This window comes from Protopterus annectens, chromosome 5.part0 (genome assembly GCF_019279795.1).
Source record: "Protopterus annectens isolate FY-2018-M chromosome 5.part0, PAN1.0, whole genome shotgun sequence".
Taxonomy (NCBI): domain Eukaryota; kingdom Metazoa; phylum Chordata; order Ceratodontiformes; family Protopteridae; genus Protopterus; species Protopterus annectens.
This window is the reverse complement of record NC_056735.1, coordinates 324,505,814-324,528,397: the sequence shown is the minus strand read 5'-3', so window position 1 is coordinate 324,528,397 and position 22,584 is coordinate 324,505,814. Positions and strand designations below refer to the sequence as shown.

Here is a 22,584-nt window from a genome sequence, read left to right as displayed (position 1 = left end):
CTCCGATGGCTCCGTTCGATAGAAGAGGCGAAGCCGGGCGAAAGTATCGGCTCAAGGAAGGAGACCTCGACCTCTTCCTGGAATGGGCCATCGGGCCGATACTACTGATCCTGTCGGCACCGATTTCCGGAGCCGGCAGAACGTCGATGTATCGGCTCCAGCCGGAGCCGATACAGCTACCATAACGGTGTCGGAGCCGATCGGGCCGACACCGATGCCTGTGCCACATGGGTGTCGGAGCCGATCGGGCCGACACGATGCCTGCTGCGTGGGTGTCGGAGCCGATCGAGCCGACACCACAGTGGTCAAAGCAGATTCGGCACCGATAGCCATCGGCGCCAGCTGTGGATTCAGAATCGGCTCCAGCCGAGCGATCTCGACTCTATACGAGTCGGGCCGAGGCCGCAGGCTTAGAAACAGAAGCCTGGGCCTTGGCAGTTTTGGTTGATTTTTGTGGAGCCGACTTAGCGGAGAGCCCTCCGGCAAGAAGACCCTGAGAATCAACTTATTGTCTCTCCTGCAGGACTCTCTGGCTGAAGGAGTGACAAATAGCACAGGAGTCCTGCAGGTGAAGAGGGCCCAAACAGTACAGGCAAGAAGTGTGACCGTCTGTCAGAAACATCTTCTGACAGCACGAGTCACACTTCTTAAAACCTGAAACCCTCTCCTTAGACATGGTGCCTAAACACAACAGACACACACACCAGTCAAAATAAATTAAACTAATACCAAGAGGTATTTAGTAAAAACACCAACACACACACCTAACAGGGGAGATGGGATAGGAAAATTGACTGACTAAAAAAAATTAAGAGAGACAGGGATTTCTGTCAGAAAAGGGTTAAAATTAAAATTAAACTATCAAAAAATTAGTTTTAACTAAAAAAGGGGCTTAAATATCACAAATGTGAACTACTTACCAGGAGCTGGTAAAGAGAAGACCTCCCAAGCTGCAACGAGATCTGGGTACTTCCTGCCTTGCATCATGGGATATGGGGCTGCCTCGAGCTGGTAAAAGGAGTTCTCGAGCTAAAGCAAGTGCCGAGTCGGAGCCGAGGGATCGGCTCCGAACCCATCAAGCAAGAATGAAGGCGAGATTGACAACTTAACATCAAACCTTTTTCATTTACTGTTGTAAAGTTCACATGTAGATGGTTTGTGAAAAGTCAAAAGAATGAGTTGGACAGGTGAAGAGAGCATAGATTGTCTGGCTGTTACTGGAATTGGGGAGACCAAGCTGTCAGCTTGAGATTCAAAATGTTTGAGTGAGCCATGCCTGTCGGATGGGACAAAATATCTGGTACTGGGTCCAGAATCCAAGGTGGGTGAAATAGATGAGGCCAAAGGAAGGGAAACCAAATCTGTTGAGGCCAATAAGGTGCAATGAAAATTGCCTTGCTCCTCAACCGGATTCCTTTTTGTAGAAACTTTGAAATTAGAGGAATCGGAGGAAAGGCATAGAGAAGACAGGAGGGCCAATTGTTGTCTAGAGTATCCTTTGGTGATTCCCCGAGGGAATAAGGCAAAATAGTTGCTGCATTTGTTGTTTAGGGGAGAGGTGAAAAGACTGAAGCAAGGCTGGCTCCATTGATGAAATATTCCCTCTGTCACTTTTGGATTAAGGGACCACTTGTGATGCAGGAGTATGCATCTGCTTACTTTGTCTACCATCACAATGGACTTCCCCGGAATGTGCATTGCTATGAGAAAGCCGTTGGATGACATGACCCACTGCAACACTCCGAGTGCTTCTCGACATAGTGGACAGGACTTGGTTCCTCCTTGCTTGTTGATGTATTAAACTAGTGACATGTTGTCCATTTGAATCACAATTGCCCCTGAAGGGAGAGTATTGTGCAAGGCCTGCAATGCTTAAAGCACTGCTCTCACCTCTAGGATGTTGATATGCAAGTTGGCCTCTATGGGGGACCAAGTGCCTTGGACTGTGTTCCCCAGATAATGCCCCCTACCACCCTAACTGGGTCTTGGGTTGAGAGGGGAGGAAAGGACAGCCTTTTAAAATTTGATCCAACCGAATCCACCATTTGATATCTATCTTACAAATGCTGGTGACTGCAGTTGAAGTTGACATTGGTTGGTGTAGTATCGATCATTGTGTCGCAACAGCAGCCATTGTAAAATTCTCATATGACATCTGGCTAAGGGTACTAGAGTTATGGCTGCCGCCATGGACCCCAGGGCCTGTAGAATTAGATGTGCAGATACTTTCTTGGTGTTGATTATCCTCATGACTTGTGATCTGATTTTCTGTAATCTCATTGGGGTAAGACAGGCTATTGTCTTTCTGTTCCAAGATTGCTCCTATGAACTCTAAGGTCTGTATTGACTCAAGGTGAGATTTTTCATAGTTTATTGTTATTCCCAGATAGGAACATGTCTGGAGAACCTCTCTCTTGCCTCTAGCAACTGATGCCTGGTCAAAGTGATAATCAGCCAGTCAAAGTATGGAAACAGCTGGAATCTCAGCAGTCTCAAGTGAGTTGGTACTACTGCCATGCACTTGGTGAACACCCTGGGGGCTGTGGTGAGACCAAAGGGTAGATGTCTGAAATGGTAGGGACTGGCTCCCAGCTGGAAACAGAGAAACTTTCTGATCCGCCTGTTCATCTTTATATGATAGTATGCATCCTGAAGGTCTATTGAGCACATCCAGTCATCTTGTTCTAAAAATCGAAGAATAGACTGAACAGTGACCATCTGGAACTTTGTTTGTAGAACTGACTTGTTTAAAATTCTGAAATCGAAAATTGGTCTCCAGTCTGCCTTCTTTTTTGGCACTAAAATGAATCCCGAGTAAGTTCCAGACTTTCTCTGGTTTTGCGGGACTTCTTGGATGACTCACTTTCTACCAGTTCTTGAATTTGTACTACTGCCTGTTCTCTCTGATCAGGTGGGACATTGGGGATTCTTCTGTAAATAGGAGGTGGACGAAATAATAGAACATCATAACCTCTGGAAATGATCCTCTGCACCCAGGTATATGACGTTATTTCTAGCCAGGCTCTCTGGTGCAAGGATAGACTATCCCGACTGCCTCTAAGAGAAGACAATCAGGCCTCCATTCAGGCACGCTGAAAAGGTTTACCAAAGAAAGAATCTCTACCCTTGAAAGTGTGAATGAATGTCTGCCTTAAAAGAGTAGTCCTTGACCTGCAGGAACAAGTTAGTTGGGATCAAATCTTGCTATCCAGTGGAATTAATGAGCCAGTCTCAAAGAGCTAATGGCTGGCAGACAACCAGGACCAAAACAAAAGAGGAGTCACAAAACAACAGGCAATGGCAGTGCAAGTAAACAAAGTCCCCTGATCAAAATCACAGTATAGTCGGGAATAACAAGCCCGATTATTACAACCTACTACTATAGAATCCATGGCAGACAGTCCAAGCAATGCTCAAGGCTAATAATGAAATCTTCCTGCAAACAGCCAGACAATACCCATTAAAAAGATAAGTAATGGAGCCAGCAGAAATACTGACAGAATTCAATGTCTTGAGTTGTGCTACAAAACCTCCCAGCCAGCATCAAGACCAATAGTGGTAATATTAGAACTTCAACATCTCCAAATCAAGCTGCAAGACCATTTAAACCATAAAAACACAATAATGGAACCATGCTACACAAATGAAAAACACACATCAGAGTGAGTGATGAAAACATTGACAACAATGAAGAAACAATAACCGACAAGATGTGGCATGCCACCAAAATATAGGTCCCCACAAAAGCAGGAACTAAGACTATACAAAAATATAGCAAGAAACAGCAAAAGGAATAGTTTAAAAACACCTAAAGATGCCTCCATATGGACTGATGAAAAGTGAAGACATCCATTCACAAAGCTCCACTACAGCAAACATCTGCAACAATTTAACTAATAAGAATGTAACATGCACAAAGACAGTCAGAGACCAAGAATATAAAATAAGATAAGAATACAGTCCTGAGGATACCCTAGCCCACCCACACTGCCATCATCTTTGATGTCCTTAGCGGAGGATGCTACCCTCTGCTGCAGACATTCACTGAGTGGTAACAGTAATTAACCACATGCTTACATACACTGAATGCTGTATGGGTGGAGCCTGGTAACAGTTTTCTTTCAAGTTCTTATCCAGAACATCCTTTATCTCTTTAATGGAATTTTCACTAATATTTATGCAAATTTGCCAACTGACAGCAAATTCTCTAGGATGGCTGAAGTGTACACTTTCTTTCATGTCTCTTAGGATCCTACTTTTGGACAGCATGACTAATCCTAGTGTGCAAAGTGTAATAAGTTGAGAAAAATGCAACCATTCTTTAAAACAAAAACACAGAAAAGTGAATTAAGATGTATTCAAATAAGAAAAAAAGCAAGCAATTATTTTAAAGACAAATGTTGCATGGCACTCTTTTTAGGAAATTTGCAACATATAAGCCAAGTCCTCTGTCCTCCTTAAAATCCAATGCAAACATGCCAGAAATGGGGTACGGATAGGTTTAGGGTCAGAATTCTTCTCTTAGTGAGGAGAAATGATCAGAAAGAGGTCTTGGATGGCTATAAATTTGGTTTCTGCCAGGCTTCTATAATCAGATTGATGGGGTAGGAATGCCTGAATTTGTGATGTGAGGCCTACTTTCTGAAACAGATTAGGTGCTTGAGAAACCAGGTCTAGCTAACTTAACAAAAAAGACATTTAGGACAATCAAAGAGCCAAACTCTGGGACTATCTACTTGCTCTATTTTGGGTGCATCTGTGCTACAATAGGAGTGTGGGAGTCCTTTATGCGCACCTAAGAACTGGTGAACTTAACCACTAATCAGCACCAGGAACAGAACAGCAAGCCTTCATGGGCTTTGTGCTAAGCCCATTTTCCATTAATTTTTGGGATTCATAGATATACCAAGGCCACAAATTCATATGCCATGCCCGTATCCTCCCTCATGCCGTACCTTTTTACTTCAAGAGGGTCATACCAGTCAGTCCCATGTGATTACTCATTCAGTCTTCTAGTTACACTGATGTGGGAGAAGTTTATCCCAGAGTTTTTAGACATGCTGGGTTATTTATTCATTTATTTATTTTTCATTTAACCGGGAAAATCCAGCTGGACCAGGTCCATTTTCAGTGGATGCCCAGGGAGAAGTTAATACAATGAGAAATACACAAAATGAGAAGACAGTGGATTACATACAAAAAGTTAAAAGGCAATGCAGGACTAAAATCGAGTTAGATTAAGTATTTACAAAGTTAGCAGACAGTTTACATCACTAGTAAGCGTACACTAAAAAGTACAAAAACCAACGAGACTTATTCTAAGAGTATGTATTTCTATGCCAGTAGAATAGTGTGAATTCTAGACTGAAGTTGTTTGAAGAAGGAAAAGAGAAGGTATAGAGATTGTCAAGTGATATATGGGCAACTCCAAGTTGTCCTAAAATGAGATTTGAGTAATCTTTTGAAGTTTGTGTTTGTTGTAGTAGAGGTTATATTAGTGGGGAGATTATTCCATTTCTTGGCTATGATGTGGGAATATAGGGCTTTACCTGCAGTGTTGTAAGCAGTATTAACACTGAGAAGTTTATTAGATGAGCAGAGAGGGCGAATGGAAGAGTGGGAGGTTAATAGCTGTTTAAGGGATGGAGTTTTTTTCTAGGTCGTTTCTGATGATAAAGGTGCAGGTGAATTGTTTGTAAGTTAGTAAATTCAAGCCATTGAAGTCCTTTTAGTACTTGGCAGTGATGAGTTCTAAAGGGGGAAGTGTTGGCAAATTTTGTTATAGCATGACTAACTTGTCCAGATGTGCTTTTCTAGTATGGGTTAGGATTAAGTGTTGATAAGAGGTGAGTTTGAGCTAGGGTAAGTCTTGATTTTTCTGTGAGAGTTTTTGTGCCCGTAAAGGGTTCCCATTTTTTTGTGAACTTTCTGAATGGTTTGTGCTATGTGTAGATCGAATGACAGGTTGTCTATTTCAACTCCTAGAAGTTTTGTGTGGGTGGAAGGAGAGATGATGGTGCCATTCCTAGATGAAATAGTGAAAGCAGAGGGGGTAGATTGTTTTTTAGGAGTGAACAGGAGAAGTTTGGTTTTACCGGGGTTAAGAATAAGTTGGATGTCAGTGATCCAAGTTTCAATAGCAGAGAATGATTCTTTGGGCAAGTTGTTGTAGGGTGTTGACAGATGGGGCTGCACAGATGAGTGTGGAATCATCTGCGTACTGAGTAAGTGAGGCTTGCTTAGAGGAGGTGTATAGATTGCAAAGATAGAGAAGAGTAGTGGGCCTAATATTGAGCCTTATGGTACTCCTATAGAGTTCGGGAGAGGAGGGGATATTTCATTGTGCCATTGTACAGATTGTTGTCTATCTGATAAGTAGCTTTTGAACCAGGAGATAGTAGGGGAAGTAAAGGATAGAGAATGAAGATCATCCAATAGTTTAGGGTGTGAGACCATGTCAAATGCTTTAGAGAGGTCTAAAAAAGGTAGCAGATACATAGCTGCTGTTGTTTCTATGACGATTAACCAGACTGGTAAAGGAGAGAAGAGCAGAAGTTGTACTATGGTGAGGGCGGAATCCATATTGGGTGGAGGAGAGAAGATTGTTTGTATTCAGGAATTGCATAAACCACCATGTTTTATTTATCTGTTGATGAAAACTTGGGTCACTGGTCCAAGTATTAATTGAGGTATTGGGCCTGGACATTGTGAATCTCCACAACAGTCTCTGTTGGCAGACTAAGTAAGACAGATCTCCTCTCAAAAGTCTAAAACACTGAGTAAAGAGAAAGTGCTTCTAGTCTCTCTTGGTAGTTCAGTGATCAAGTCTATGCGCTTTTGTTTATACTGTCTTCCTCAAGTTTCTTTTCTCATGTGTTTGATGAAAAAGGATTTGCCTAACTGGCAGGCCATCTACACCAAAACTTCTGATTTCTGTGTCAGGAAGGCTTATTATGGGGCTCTACTGAGCAGGGTTTTCTTCCTAACCACCACACTGTGCTCATGCAAAGAAACTTCCTGTTCATAAGAGGTTACTAGGTTACTGGCTATAGGGCCTTTATAAGCCTAGCCATGTTATTCCCTTGTTCCTTTATTGACCAAGCTGTATGGTCCACATTTGCAGCTCGAGTCTTCAGAAAATGCACTGCAGATGAAAGTTCTTATATAGAATTTGCCTTATGCTTGGCATGCTTATTTTGCCAGTTTTCACGAAAAAAAACTAAATGTTTCTTATAGCAAAAGAATGTGACGGTATGGCATCTCTTCCTTTAAATAAACTCAAATCATTGGCATCTACTGTAGTGAGGAGAGAAAACAATATTTATCCCCAGCTGCAGTGCAGGGCAAAATGGAAGTGGCTTTTTAAATATGGAAGCTCATACATCTGTTTGTAGTGATGCAACAGATAATTCCACAGCTTTTAAATGTATTTCAGAATGTCACAGATTTATGGGCTTTATAAGCACAAAGAAATGATCAGCTGGGATGCCACTTCAATATTTATTTAACTTTCATCATGTGTCTCAAGGCTGAATATATACACAATTTAGCTATCAATCAACATACTTACCTAACCATGAAGCAATAAGTGCAGAATTTATTCCATCAATAGGCTCACAGATTCGAGTAACTACTGGATGGATCTGCTGAGAAAGGTAGTATTGTGCATCAATTGTGAGGTTTTCTTGCTTCTGTAGCTGCTCAAGGGCATAGGCTCTCTGACTGGCAACTAAATTTGAGCCATCCTGAAAGCAAAATAAGAACTGGAGTGTAACAAAACAATTACTTAAATATGAACAGATATGCATGCATACATACATACATATTACATACTTATGTGTATGTATACATATATTACACACCCTCTACACATCTGTATCTATATCCATACAGATGCACACATTTTATATATATATATATATATATATATATATATATATATATATATATATATATACACACAGTTAGGGAGAGTGTGGGGGGCGTAGCCTTCTACCTACATTGTTTTACATTGTATTTTACCAAAAACTTCAAAAAAACACATTTTAAACAACAGACATGCATAATAACTCTCTCCAGAAGACAATACGTACTTTAACGCCCCCCACAGCCCCCAAAGAGGGGGGTTGTGCCCCTCCACACACACCCCAACTAAATATACTAACTCCAGGATCGCACTACAGTGGGGAAAGGGCACATACCTTTTTACTTACAGTACTCTACACAGTGCCAGATATACTAATTGCAGTTCAGTGAAATGAGATTCATTGAAATAAGTTTTCAGCGAAGTGGTCGGGGTGAAATGAGATTCGATGAAACAAAGTAGACCCATATTTTATATATATATATATATATATATATATATATATATATATATATATATATATATATATATATATATATATGCTAGCAAACATGCACTCAGATATGACCTGAACCATATACCAATGGCAAATAGACAGTGAGATGCGAAAGCTATTAATTATATCATGTGATCTTTGAAAAGGCCCCTTTTCAGTGTGTGAAACATTTGGACATCATCTTGTGTTCACGTAACAGATTTTTTTTGAGACTCAGACTCTTGACTGTTCCCATCTCCTTCAATCCATGAAACCATCCTTCTGCTCGGTTATAGTGTTTATGCTCCCTAGGACTGCTAACTGCAAACCCCCATTTGAAAAGAGGTAATATTTGCAAAAGCACACTGGTAAGATTATAATCAACTTTAAAACTTACAAGAGGTCACTCTACCGCAACAAAGCAGCTATAGATCTTCCTACACAATGGGCTTGGAGTGGTAATAAGACATCCACTACAAAGGGCCCTCTTGAAGATCAAGTGATATAAGAATATTTACGCATCTTAAATCTTACATCCAGCAATCCTATGCAGTGGTTTAAACTTGAGTAGAATCCAATGCAGTGTTTCAAAACCCTCAAAAAATATGAAGGAGCTTAAAATGCATGGTGAGTCTTAGACCAAAATAGTTTGCTGTACAGACCTTCGAAAACATGCCCTAATTTGGGACTGCAGGTCCAATTTACAGTAGTTAGTAAAGCTATGCACAAATTTTTTGGTGGCTATGATGCATATGCCCATTGCAAAAATACTACTGAAATTATCAATAAAGGCAGCCATCCCCTAGTAGAATGGCTTTTTACTGTTCTGCCTAGCAGCTGATTTTTCCAGCTGCAACCTGTTCTGCCACCAGTAGGTTATCTGCGGAGGGTCCTTACTGGAAACATTAGACTCGTGGGACATAACAGGCTTGAAATTCCTCAAAGTCTTCTTGCCCCAGTCAGACAAGACTGAGGCTAAGGAACTAGGCTCAAGTCAGCAAGGAAGGGAGGTGTAAGGGTAGACCGTTCTCAGTTAAGGAAGAAAAAAGGAAAGGAGAGAGAATGCATATACTGCAACAGAGATCTAATTCTGACATTTACTGCTAAGTTCTTACACAACTGTACAGCCTTCGTTTGATCACTGTTACAGTATTGCTCACTGCTGGGTAGACTCCCAAAGCTTTTTTGCTAACTTGGAAGAGGGCTGTACCACAGAAATGGAGTCCAGATCACCTTAAAGAATAGACCTCACAAAACCAATTCTGGCTTTAGAAAACGCATCAATCTTTCAGTGTTTTGTAAAGTTGTGAATGGAACAACAACCGACTGCTTCTAGAATAGTTCTTGAGTCTAGACCACTGAAAAGGCACAAGAGGAAGCAACAGGTCTAACAGAATGGGATTCGACACCGCCTTAAATGGATTTATCAAGAAAAGAATGACAAGAGAGTGACAGAAACAAACATCTATCTGGAAAGAGTCTATTTTGGGAAAGAAGCTCATCTTCTTGCCCTCAAAAGAAACAAACAGCTGATCAGACTTCCTAAAAGATTTACTTTTGCCCAAACAGAATCTAAGCTGTTTGTGAACATCTAACAAATGTAAGATTCTTTCACCCTTGTTCTAAGGGTTTGGTAAAAAATATGGTAAACAAATGGACTGGTTCAAGGACATTTCATATACGACTTTTGGCATAAAAGGATTGGTCCTAACAGAAACTCTGTCTTTGTGAAAAATCAGGAAAGGGGGAGAGGCCATAAGAGTTTGCAACTCATGCTCTTAAGAGTGAAAGCCAGCATTCCATTTGCAAAATTTTAGAGGAGGAGAAAATGTAGGTTCGGGGGGTTAACTTTCCTAATAAATATTTTACGTGTCAGACATGAGGAACACAATTTCCTGCAGGCCTGATGCGTGTGAAGGATGCCTTTAAAGAACTGCTTCACCTCATAACATGAAGCAAAATGTGGATCTGTAAACAAACAGGAAGACATGGCTGACAGATGAGGTTTACAGAAGAATGTGCCGGTCCAGATTTAACCAGCTGACACAAATAAGGATAATACAGATACTGACTTGATAAAGGTCCTGCCGTTTCATTAAGCAACAGATTGAAAACCTCTTCCATTGGAAATGTAAGATTTTCGTTTGGCATGTTTTCTAATCTCATGTAATACCTGTAACATGTTAAAGGTGCCTAAATGGTATCGAAAGCCTATCATCCCAACAGTCAAGTTCAAAGTTTGCAAGTTTGGATGAATGAGAGAGCTCTATTGTTATGCAACCCCATCTTGTGGGCAGCCTGTGATGATTGCTTTTGGCTAGATGAAAGAAGGGAGAATGCTCTTAGCTAAATGAAAGAAAGGAGAACCAGTGTTGCATGGGCCAAAGGGCCGTCAACCAACATAATCGTTTGATTGCCTTTTTGATTTTCAGATGGACTTTCAGAATTAGGGGAAAGGGAGGAAATGAATAAAGGCATTTCCATTTCCAAGGGATTTCTAGGGCATTCATTCTCCATGCCTCTGGGCATAACACACTAGAGCAGAACAATCTGAGCTCTCTGTTCAGAGTGGAAGCAAAGAGGGCTGTCTGGGGAGTTCCCCACTGATGGATAATCTGAAGGAAGGCCTCTCTGTTTAACATCCATTTATGAGGGTCGGTGAGTTATTCTCAAATGGAATGTAAACTGCTTGCAGGAAAAGAGGCTGTGATGGACAGCAATCTCTCATGCTCTCTGCATAAATGACAGTATGTCATTTCTCCTTGTTTGTTGATAATCGACAGTGATGGCTCAGAGAGTCTCTGGACACCACAGGAGATGAACAGATTAAAGAGCCATTATCAGGGCTTTCATTTCCTGTGTTTGCTCCTAGTCTTGTCTTGACAATACAACTCCGACTTTTGCGTTCATTTAACATATTCCCAGGCCAGATCTGAAAAGTATGTAGAGAATTCCAGATGGGAAGACAGAACTACAAAGGGAACTCTGGGATGAGTTATGTGGTTGACCCATCAAAGAGAATCTTTCTTCACGAAGGGCTGGGGAGCAGTTGGGACGTTCAGAGGGTGGCAGCGCTGTGCCCAATTGACTTGACATAACACTGAATCTTCCTCATGTTAAGTCTGTCAAAAGGTACTAGTATGGTTGGAGCCATGCACCTCAGTGCTCCCAATATCTTTTCTGCTGAGGTCATTATTAAAGGAAGATGATATTGGAAGAAAAACAGAAACTGCATCTTCCCTTGCATGTTATCATGCAAGCAGTTTTAAGTGGCATCCTAGCAAAACTAGATCCTATTGAAGGTCTTAGGACAGGTTTCTTCAGGTTTAGGGTGAAGCCTAGGTGAAGAAATCAATACACAGTAAACTGAAGATGCTGCACATGTTTTTGTTTCGAGGATATCAGAATGAGATGATCGTTCAAAAAAGAGTATACGAGGATATCCTGGAACCTGCAGAACACAGAGTGTTAGTCATTCTGTGAATGCCACTGAGAGGCTGTAGAAAGGCCAAAGGTCAAAGTTGAAAATTAAATTTCAAAGCACAAAATATTAAGAATTTTCTGTGATCCAGATAAAAAGTATGTGAAAATAGACATCATTTAGATCCAGAACAACTAGTAAGGCTTGTAGAAGGATCATGGTTAGAAGAGAATGGATAGAGATTCTTAATTGTGGAATTCTTAAAAAGGTATTCAGGACTAACCAGCCCAAAATGGGTCTCCATGAGCCCTCTTTACTTGGGGCAGGGAAGAGTCCTGAATAAAATCCCTGTCCTTTCTTAAGGTAAGGAATTAATTATATAGTTACATACTGGTACAAATCTTGCAGGATTGGGGAAATCAGTTGATTTTAGTTTGGGGAAAATGGAGAAATTCCATAAGGGGGAGGAGTAAAGCTCCAAATTAATCTGTAGCCCTTCTGAAGTGTGTTTAGTACCCATTTGTCTGAAGTTATCAGTTTCTAAAGTGGCAGCAACTGAGAAAAAGTTAAAGTACGGTGTCACAAAAGAAGTACTGCCAGCCCAGCTATCTGCAATTTTGTAAATAATTATATGTAATTTGTGAATATCAACATATTTCATATAAGATATTTGTGTTACAAATGTATTAGAACTGTATGTCAGGTGTATAGCAAACTTCTGATACAGAAGTGTGTGTTGAAAAGGTTTTTGCAAAGTACTTAAAATATAACCATAGCATGCCCTACTGCCCTTCTGGAATAGAACAGAAATGTACCTGCTTTATTGAAATGTTTACATGTATATATTTTAACACTGGAAACTGGAATACACAAGGTTATCTTCAGATAAACAGTTGAAATTAAATTACTTTATGGTCAGGCCATAAAAAGATGTTATCTTTCAGTTTCAGTGCAGCAAGAGACAATGTCTGAAACTAGGGAGCTTTCTGTATTGTCTTGGAAGTCTTTATTGCTTTATGACTTCCATCATTTTACAAAGATCTGAGGATCTAGGTATTTTCACAAGTAAATGCTAAATACTTCTAGCATCCAGCAGTGGGGGGTTCCACCTGGGATGGTGTCAGATGACAAAAAATGAGGTAATTCTGCAAGCTATCCCAGCAATAATATTTGGGATATTAATTTAAGAACTCTCAGAGAGACAGAGAGAGAGCATTCTGTCTTCGACCTGACCAGATCCATTCACTGCACATTTGCCTTGCTCTGTAAAGTAAGTTAACTAGGGTACAGTAATTCTCCTAGATATAGTCAGGAATATAGCAAAGCTTAATTTAGATGTTTTTCTACATTTGAGACTTTCCTGCAATATTGTTTTAAATATTTCCTATGAGTTTGAACTCTGATATAATTGTGAATATATACTATTCTCTTGTTCTTTTATTATTCATTATTAAATATATTTAGACCTTTCATTGTGGCTTATCTGTCTAGAGATATTTAAGTTCTGAGAGTGCTTTCATATTTATTTGGTGACACTGTGTAGGCCAATCCTAATAGCCTTGCTCTTGGTCAAACTACCATGTGTATTACTAGCAACATTACAGAGTAAGACTGGACAACCTTTAAGGGCCTTAAAGCAGCAGATAAGGAGTGACTGGTGGCAGGGGAAACTACCTTATAGTCTAGACAAAAAGGGGGCATAGTTAGTAAACCTGTGCCAGCCTTTCTCACGTGTGTGTGTGTGTGTGTGTGTGTGTGTGTGTGTGTGTGTAAACCAAACCTCAAAGAGTGTGTGTATGTCAGCTACTTGGGCAGGGACATGAAACACTGGTTGGATAGAGAGGGTGCTGGAGGTCTTGGCCTGGCCACTCAGCTGAGATCTCAACTCTATAGCTGTGCCAGTGCGAAGTCTTACTGGGGATCCGGAGAAAGAGGGAGAAACCAGCCCAGGACTGACTGTGGTCTCTGTGTGCTCTTAAGGGAAATTGCACTTGATGTAGAGAGCGACATCTGCTAATACTGTATGTGTACTTATCTTCCCAGTGTACATCCCCAACTGGTACTAGGGGGTGAGGATTAAGGCTCCTTGATTACTGGGTCCAGTGGTTGGGCGTCACATTTACTGGTGGGATATCCACATATTGGGAATCAGTGGTGTGGACACTGAATGACTGTAGCCTCCAAATACTGGTCACTAAAGAAGGTGATTGTACTCTCAATCAGCCACACAGCAAACATTCAGAGTTTGATATCACAACAGTTTTATTTTTTTTGTTAGCTTAATCAGTCAGGGAGAGCAGGCAAGGATGGCTGCAGAGGAATATGGCAAGCTGACAAGGAGTCAGTTGGCTGAGACTGAAAATCTCATCAGTTGCCAAACCAAAAAGACTGTCCTTGTCCATGGAAGTAACAAGCAATTTAGCTTTGACTTCATCATGCAATGACTGCAAATGTAACCAAGAAAATCTTCTTAATGCACATTCAGTTGTCAAGGCCTTAGAATACACATTAGCAGCATTATAACCACACTTTATTGAATGTCTTGCTACCAGAGTAGCAGAGTTAAGGAAAGTCAAAAGGGAGGATTTTTTTGAGAGAGTCAGAAAAACCTGAAATTAGTCTGCTCACATCGTCAAAAATGGACAAGTGGCACCTGGCCATATGGGTTTGAAAAGAAAGTAAAGCATAAGTGCGCACTCTTTCCATACCTATCCATGGCTCTATTATCCTTGTCATTAGTAGAGCATAAGAGTTCAGTTGCTTTATAAGACTCAAGAAACATCACAGCTAGGTCTGAAAAAGGACTTCTGTATAGAAAATTGAGAATCTGGAACCTTGTAAAACCAATTTGGTTTCTTTGCAAGCAGCTGGCTGTGACTCGAGTCAGACAAGCAGATAAGAAAATGTCCTACAGAGACTCAAGCTTAAGAGACATACATACATACAAAAGATTTCAAGGAGGAGCATTAATGGCCTTCTAGCCTGTTAATATACCAGAACAGTTGTTCCCATAATAAGTGTCCAGGCTGTTCTTAAAAACATCTAAACTAGTGTTTGTTTTAATGTAATTTGATGGTCTATCCTGTTTATCAGCTGCTCTCTCAGAGAGCCAATTAGTACACTTTTCATTCCTATAGAATCTTCCACATAACCCCAAACATTCCCAGATGTAGCAGTCTCTAAGTGCCCTATATATCTGAATAAGGTCTCCTCTTAAATATCTATATGAGACAATGCAGAAGTTCAGATTTTTAGTCTTTCATAACTATAATTTTCACATCCATGGATGTCCTTGGTATATTTCCACTGTACTCTTTACAGTTTACTCATGCTTGTTTTCTCATAAGGTTTCCATATTGTTATTCCATACTCAAGTTTGGGTCTACTGTAACTAACAGTGACTTCATCGTTTCTGATTTCCTACACTATAAATCTTTTAATGCAACCTATAATTCTATAACTGTCATTACCCAATTGGTTGCTATGATTAGAAAAACTCAAAGCTGGATCTACCCATATACCCATGTACTTAAACGACTCTACAGGTTTATATTCACCTTTCAAATTATGTCTCCTAAATGTTATACGCTTAGTTTTTTATATATGTAACAGCATATTATTCTCCAGTTTCCAAATGGTCAATTTATTCAAGTTCTTCTGCAGACATGCAGTCAGTTTATCCAATTTCAAGTAATATGCATAGACTGTAGAATACTTCAGATTAAAAAGACAGATCTGAAAGATATAATCTAAACAAGTACGAGCAGAGGACAGAACCTTCTCGGACACCCTGACTGTAACCAAGAATTTCACCTGTCCAACTGCTATATGATACTTGCTATGTCTTATTTGTAAGCCATGCAGCTATCCATCTTATCAAAAGTACATCAATACCTAGTTCTAATTTACTGATCAGCGCTTTGTGCATGACCCTGTTAAATGCAGAAGTTAAATCTATATAAATTACATCACAGCACAATATTTCATTCATAGCTATTATGTTGTTACAGAACATCATGTTACAGGTAATAATGGATCTATTTTCAACATATGTATGTTGCTATCTGGCTTCAAGTCCAAACCTTTCCAATTCTGACAATGACTTATCCAATATCACCTTTTCCATTATTTTCCACAACATGAAAGTTGACTTTAGGGTCTGTATGACTCTGGGTTTGTGCTACTCCCACAGGTTTAGCAAGTGCACGTCTCCATTCTTGAGGAATCTTCCCATATTTATACAACTAACAAATAATAGATAAAATGGTATTTTGCTTTTTTAATTTCGCCATGTCTTTTGGGTTTCTAATACCATGACGGGAATGGACCCCATTCCTAAGTCAAAGCTTGATTAATGTTCATGAAATTAGTATTGTTTCAATCTTTGATGTTAGCCAGAAGTGCTCTTCTTAGCAGCCGCAATGGGCCCAGTAATGACTCCTCCTGCAATTTGTATGGAGTTACATGCATCACTAAATATCTAAATATGACTGTAGCTTCTTTTTTAGAAGGCCCGATGCTCCTACTACTACTGGAACTGTTTAGGTATCTTTCTTCCACACTGCTTTTGTTTCTGTTTACAAATCCTGATATTTTATAACTTTGTGTCTGTCTGTACGCAAAACACTGTAGTCATTGGGTGTAGCAATTTCAATGATCAGTGCTACTTATGTCTTTTCATGGACCACTATATCTGTTTTTCTCAAATCTATATTTTGAACTGCTGGCAATGGGCGATCCCATGTGCAGGAGACTTCATCATTTTCTATGATGCATTGCGCCTCATGCTTCCAGTGTTTTTCAGCTACTACTGGTATTATAATGTTTGCACAATCCCTAGTGCAACAGTCTTGCCACATTATTATGCCTTTCAGTAAACAGTCCTTCTGCCATTAGTACGTAGATCCTTCAAGTCCCAAATATTAGTACACTCCCTCTTGCTCAAGTTCTTTTATTTATTTATTTTTTTTAATTTTTATTTCACATTTGTTAACTGGGAAAGTCCGACTGGGAAACAAAGCCAATTTTCAGTGGAGGCCCAGGATGAAATGCTCCAGATGCATGTCTTTGTAATGTGGAAAGAAACTGGAGCACCAAGAGAGAAAACCCACACGAACGCAGGGAGGACATACAGACTCTGCACATATGGCACTCCAGCTGAGAATTGAACCTGACAACCTCTTGTTGTGAGGCGACGACAGTACCGCTGCACCACTGTGCCGTCCACAGTTTTACATTGCATTCTTGTCCCAAACTGATGTTTTCTTGGTGCTGCAGCTTTTCTACTTTAAAGGTTACTTTGGCACATTTATCAAGACCAAATGACATTCTCATATTGTCTGAAAAAGTTTTGACTACTTGCAGTTGTGTTTTCAGTGCCTCATCTGATGAGTTGCACGGTTTTAAATCTTCAAAAAGAAGATAAGATGTCTTTACTCTGTTGCTGTCTGGGAGCCAAATTATAGCCATGACCTAATCTGCTAAACCGACAGCTTAATGGGTTAAGGGGCAATGCAAAAGAGCAGCTGCTTAAGACAGTCACCTTGGAATATCCCCCTTTGAATTTTTATCCCTGGAATAATAATCTGTTCTTTATCATGGCTTAACTGTGAAGTGGTTTGGCACTGTTTCATGGTCGCTGTGACATAGTTTATCAGTGTAGGGTGCATCTTATACATTTTTAAGCACTCTTATCCATGAATGTGGGATATTGTCAAATGCTTTTTTGTAGTCTATCCATGCCATACTTTTTGCAGTTCGACACTATGACTTTATTTAACAACAAATGATCCTTTGTTCCATATGACATTCTTTTATTACTCTTTGGTTCTTCTGCCATAATTGAGTTTTCTTCTACATGACTATAAACTGTCTGCATCAATTCCAGTGTATAGTTTATACGTTGTCAGAAGGAAAGTTATTCACCTATAGTTTTTAGGGTAGGTTTCAGGTTCACTCTTAAGTAGGAGCATTGTTTTTCCTGTTAGCCAGGCTGGTGTCTGTTTTGTGCATATAAATAGTTCTTACTCATGGCGAAATCTTCATGCAAACATATTTAATACTTTTAGCCAGATGTTAGGTACTGCATTTGGGCCCAGGGTTTTCCAATTAGAGGCTTTTCTTAACTTATTTCAATATCTCTGATCACTACTTCATCCCATTTCATATTCTGTACATTGAACTTCTTATTCTTTCTTTTACCACTTCTACCCATTTAGCATCTTTGTTGTGTTCCACAGGATCTTCATAAATACTTCTCCAAAATATATCTATTTCTTCATTTTTTGCTGGTCTTTCAACTCCTTTTACATTGTTTCCTAATTCTCTATAAGAATTTTTGGGTCAACAATAAATTGCTTATTTTATACTTTTCCTTTATATTTATCTGTACATCTTCTAAGTTTTTCCTGCCCATGCTATTTTTTAGTTTACTATTTGCGATAGTGGATGATAAATCCTGATACCTTATAATACTGTGCATTTCTTTTATCTTGTCTATTTTTCTGAGTATTTTTGTTGATCTGTTCCCTATTCTATATTCTTCTAACAGTGACGCTTCTTGTCTTAATTGATTTATAGTTTTCTCCATTCGATACAAAAATGATGGCATTTGATTTCTCCCAGTCCTTTCCTCGTGTTCTTGTGGTAGGACTTTATCAGTTATTAATTTGGCTGCACAGTAATGTATCTTATTTACTTCTGTTAGATCGCATGAATCTCCATGGACAGTCCTAATTACTGTGTTAATTTGTTTTATCAAACTTCTAACTTTTGGGGTTTTATTGACCTTCTGCAGTCCATTTCTTTCATTGATCGTAATATGTCTCTCTCTATTAAATCAAGCAACTCTTCTCTTAGATCATTTTCTTCTAAACAAAGGGCACATTCCTGGTTCTTCTTTTCCTATAGGCATTCTATAGAAAGTTCCAGAGCATCTCCGTGTGCCACACATTGCTTTTTCTTATGAGAAGTCACTGGCCTATCACTCCACAACACTGACTGTGTCAGTGTTGCCACAGTTTTCTGTTCTTTCCCTTGCTGTACAGCTCCACCTGAACATTTGCAGTGGTTTCCTATGGGAGGCGCCAAAGTATCTTCATATGTTAACTGATTCGATTTATTTATTTATTTATATGTGTTGACCGGGAGTGTCCGACTGGACGTAGGTCCATTTTCAGCAGAGGCCCGGGGAGAAAAGCTCCACAGTTAAAATAAACAGACAGTAGTTACATTGGATTACATAGCGATTAACAATTTACATAGCAATTACTTACAACATATTTACTGATGAAGAACATAGTACATCAGTAGACAACTAGAATATTTATCTGTGAAGTACATAACAGACATTAACAAATGTTAAAATAAGAAGTTCCTGCTGTACAAGTACTAGGGCTTATGAGCATCTGAGCTTGCTATAATCAAGGTAGTTAGTGGAGTGGAAAGAAAGGTAGTGGTTGGATGGGGTGGGTGATATTAGAGTGGGGGTTGCAAGGGTATAGCCAGCATGTTTTTAGGTGCGCTTTTAGTAAAGTTTTGAAGTGGGTGCATGATGGTACGGCGGTAATTGTGGGTGGGAGGGAGTTCCATAATTTGGCTATGGTGCAAGTGAACAGTGCTTCACCAGCAGAGTTATTGGCTTTAGTGATCTGCAAGTGATTTTTGTTGCTGGATCTTAGTGGTCTGGTGCTGCGATAGGGTTGGAGTAGATTCTGGAGGGATGGGACATTTAGTGGATGGTTTACTAGTTTGTGGGCGAGGGAGAGTTGATACCATTGAAGGAGGTGAGGGAGTTCAAGCCAGCCCAGTTCAGCAAGTGAGAGACAGTGGTGACTACGGTAGGATGCCCCTGTGGCGAATTTGGCAATTTTGTTGTAGCAGGTCTCTAGCTTGTTTAGATCGCATTGCCTTAGGTTGGTATATATTGGAGAGGCATAAATTAGGGTGGAGATAAGGTGGGAATTTGCTATTGAAATCTTTGATGCTTTGGTGAGAAGATGCTTATTTCTGTATAACGCTCCTAGTTTTTTGTGGACTTTTTTATGGTCATGGATATGTGAATGTCAAATTTTAGTTTATTGTCTGTTTCCACTCCTAGCAATTTGGTGTGTTCAGTTGGGTATATAGTGGTGTTGTCTTTTGCTGTGATGTTAAAGTGAGAGTTGTTTTGAGTATGTTTGGTGGGTTGGAAGATGAGTAGTTTAGTTTTGTTTGGGTTGAGTATTAATTGGGCACCGGATAACCAAGTTTCAACAGAGGAAAAGGCTTCCTGTGTGACTTTTTGCAGTTTGGGTAGGGATTGGGCTGAGCAGATGATGGTCGAGTCATCTGCGTATTGTATGAGTGTGCCATGTGTGGTGGCAGAGGCTAGATTATTTGTGAAAACAGAGAAGAGTAGGGGTCCAAGGATGGATCCTTGGGGAACCCCTATGGAGACAGGTAGTTGGGGGGATATGTCATTCTGCCATACAACGGATTGTTGGTGGTCAGACAGGTAACTCTGAAACCGGTTGGTGACTGATTATGAGAAGGATAGGTTATTGAGGACAGAGATAAGTTGTTTGTGTGGGACCATGTCAAATGCTTTAGATAGGTCTAGGAAAGTAGCAGAGGAGAGAGAGCCATTGTTTTTATGCTGAAGGATAGTGTTAGTAACGGAGAGTAAGGCAGTGGTGGTGCTATGGTTTGGTCGTAAACCATGCTGAGTATTGGAAAGGAGGTTGTTAGTAAGGAGGTAGTCTGAGACCTGAGAGTGTATGCATCTCTCTAGTATTTTGGAGAGTGGAGAGAGAATAGCTATGGGGCGGTAATTGGTTAGTTCTGTGGAGGGTCCGCCTTTGTGGAGGGGAATTATATGTGATACTTTTCACAGTGTGGGAACATAACTTTCTGACAGATATCGGTTAATCAAGATGGATACTGGGTAGGCCAGAGCATCAGCTGCGATTTGTAGGTATTCACTTGGGAGGTTGTCTGCTGCTAATTTGGTGGGTTTAAGTTTAGTTAAGAGTTTTTTTATGTTGGAGGTAGGTACAGGAGAAAAAGAGAAGGAAGTGGGGAGATTAGTAGTTGAAGGTGTGGGTTGGAGGGGAGGGGGGTTGTGTTGTTTAGCTAGTGATAGTATGGTTTGTGTGAAGTGTGTGTTGAATGAGGTAGCAATATATGTTTTGAAGCTGCCTTACACTTGGTGTCATGAGGCTTACGGATCCTTAAAATGCCAATGTACGGAGAACTAGATCTGGATTTATTGAAACGTTGGTAAAGTATGAACTTCCAGTTAGGTTCCAACTATATATGCACATTCTGATAGTTTTGTCACCCTATGGAAGAAGCGCTGCTAAAAGAGATTAAAAGGCTGCAAACATAAAGTGTCCGTTATTGAACAGAATTGTTTGTTAATTAAACTGCTGCATTTTCTGGCCGTTATTGAACAAAGTGAGTTTTGAACTGAATGCGATTATATGGAGGGCCCGTTATTGAACAGAATTGTTCGTTAATTAATCTGCTGTATTTCAGGCCATTATTGAAGAAAGTGCATTTTAAACGTGCTTTAGTCAATGCTGCATAGGGTTTTTTCAGCAGTGTGTGAGTGTCGATGAGTGGGCCTAATTGTGTTCCTTTCATTGCTGGGCTGAATAGCTGCAACAATCGTTTTTGGACTGGTTTGTCTGTGCGACGTTTGGGTCTTTTTTTTTTTTTTAGCTCCCTCACAATTGTGAATAGCAACCTTCTGTAAAGGGTGCTTGATAATTCTTTTGGATTGCTCTCGCTGTCTCTGGATGTGCTGGTTAGTTCGCACTGTTGCAGATTGCTAAACTGGATGCTGGTAAGGACTAAGACTGTCACTTTTAAGAGCTTGCTTGGTGTACGTTTTAGCGAAACTTGACTTTAGCTTGTAACTCTCCCAAAACTAATTTGTGATTGCCAGCAATCAGATTTACCAGAGTTCGTTTTTTGTGTAGTGCCATTTACTGAAGACGGGCTGCATCATAGGCCCTGACTACAACGTGCCTTGCTGTCGGACGCTCTAGCTGAGAATCGAACGGGACAACGTCTTGTTATGAGGTGACAACGCTACCGTATGTAGTAGATATCTGGAGTCTGGTATTTTATATTATATTGAAAACAATTTGATATTAATAACCAAAACTTGGCTTAAATACCAGGAAGGTCAAAAGGCACCAGCTTGGCTGCATCCATTCATTGTACTCATGGACTTGCCAAGCAAATGACCCCCAAAGATTATTGAATGCTTTTTTGACAATCAGTACATGGAAATGAAGAATGACTTGCCATAACCTGGATATTCCACCCAAAGAAAATCAGTGCCTTCTTCCTCTGCCTTTAACAGAACCCTGATTTCTTGCACTGTGAGGTTGAGAGGTATGACTTTATATACTTGCAACACACCCAAGAGAGATGGAACCAGAGAGGTGATTGCACCCCGTCCCCTTTTTGTTACATCAGGATTCTGACTAGCTGCACAAAGCACAGCATCTTACTTTATTTACATATACTACACATTTCTGAGTTGTCTCATTTTTTTTTTTTTTTTTGTTGTACTGTTTTGCATTTTTACTGATCTTATTTGGTTGACTATTGTATCACATTTTCTTTGTTGCACTCACACTTCTACTTACTGAGATATCTGCTATAGAATTGTTTGTACTTTTATTGCTCACGCTGAGTTTGCTGCTATTCCATTACTGTTGACAGTTAACTGGATCATTATTGAACTGTTTCCTTCCACAGAGCTATTTCCTGCTGTTAAATAGCCTACCACTACCCTATCTTCCAATATCTATCCTACACTACTCCTCCATG

General features: G+C 40.0%; 1 protein-coding gene across 1 annotated transcript in view; it reads right to left on the bottom strand.

Annotated features, from left to right (window-relative positions):
• The window catches only part of POLA1 (DNA polymerase alpha 1, catalytic subunit), a 3,104,727-nt gene that overhangs the window by 1,134,115 nt on the left and 1,948,028 nt on the right, over nucleotides 1-22,584 (bottom strand). Inside the window, exon 32 of the mRNA XM_044072304.1 lies at nucleotides 7,571-7,745. Coding sequence (XP_043928239.1) covers nucleotides 7,571-7,745 — 175 coding nt within the window. The remainder of the gene's footprint in view (nucleotides 1-7,570; nucleotides 7,746-22,584) is intronic.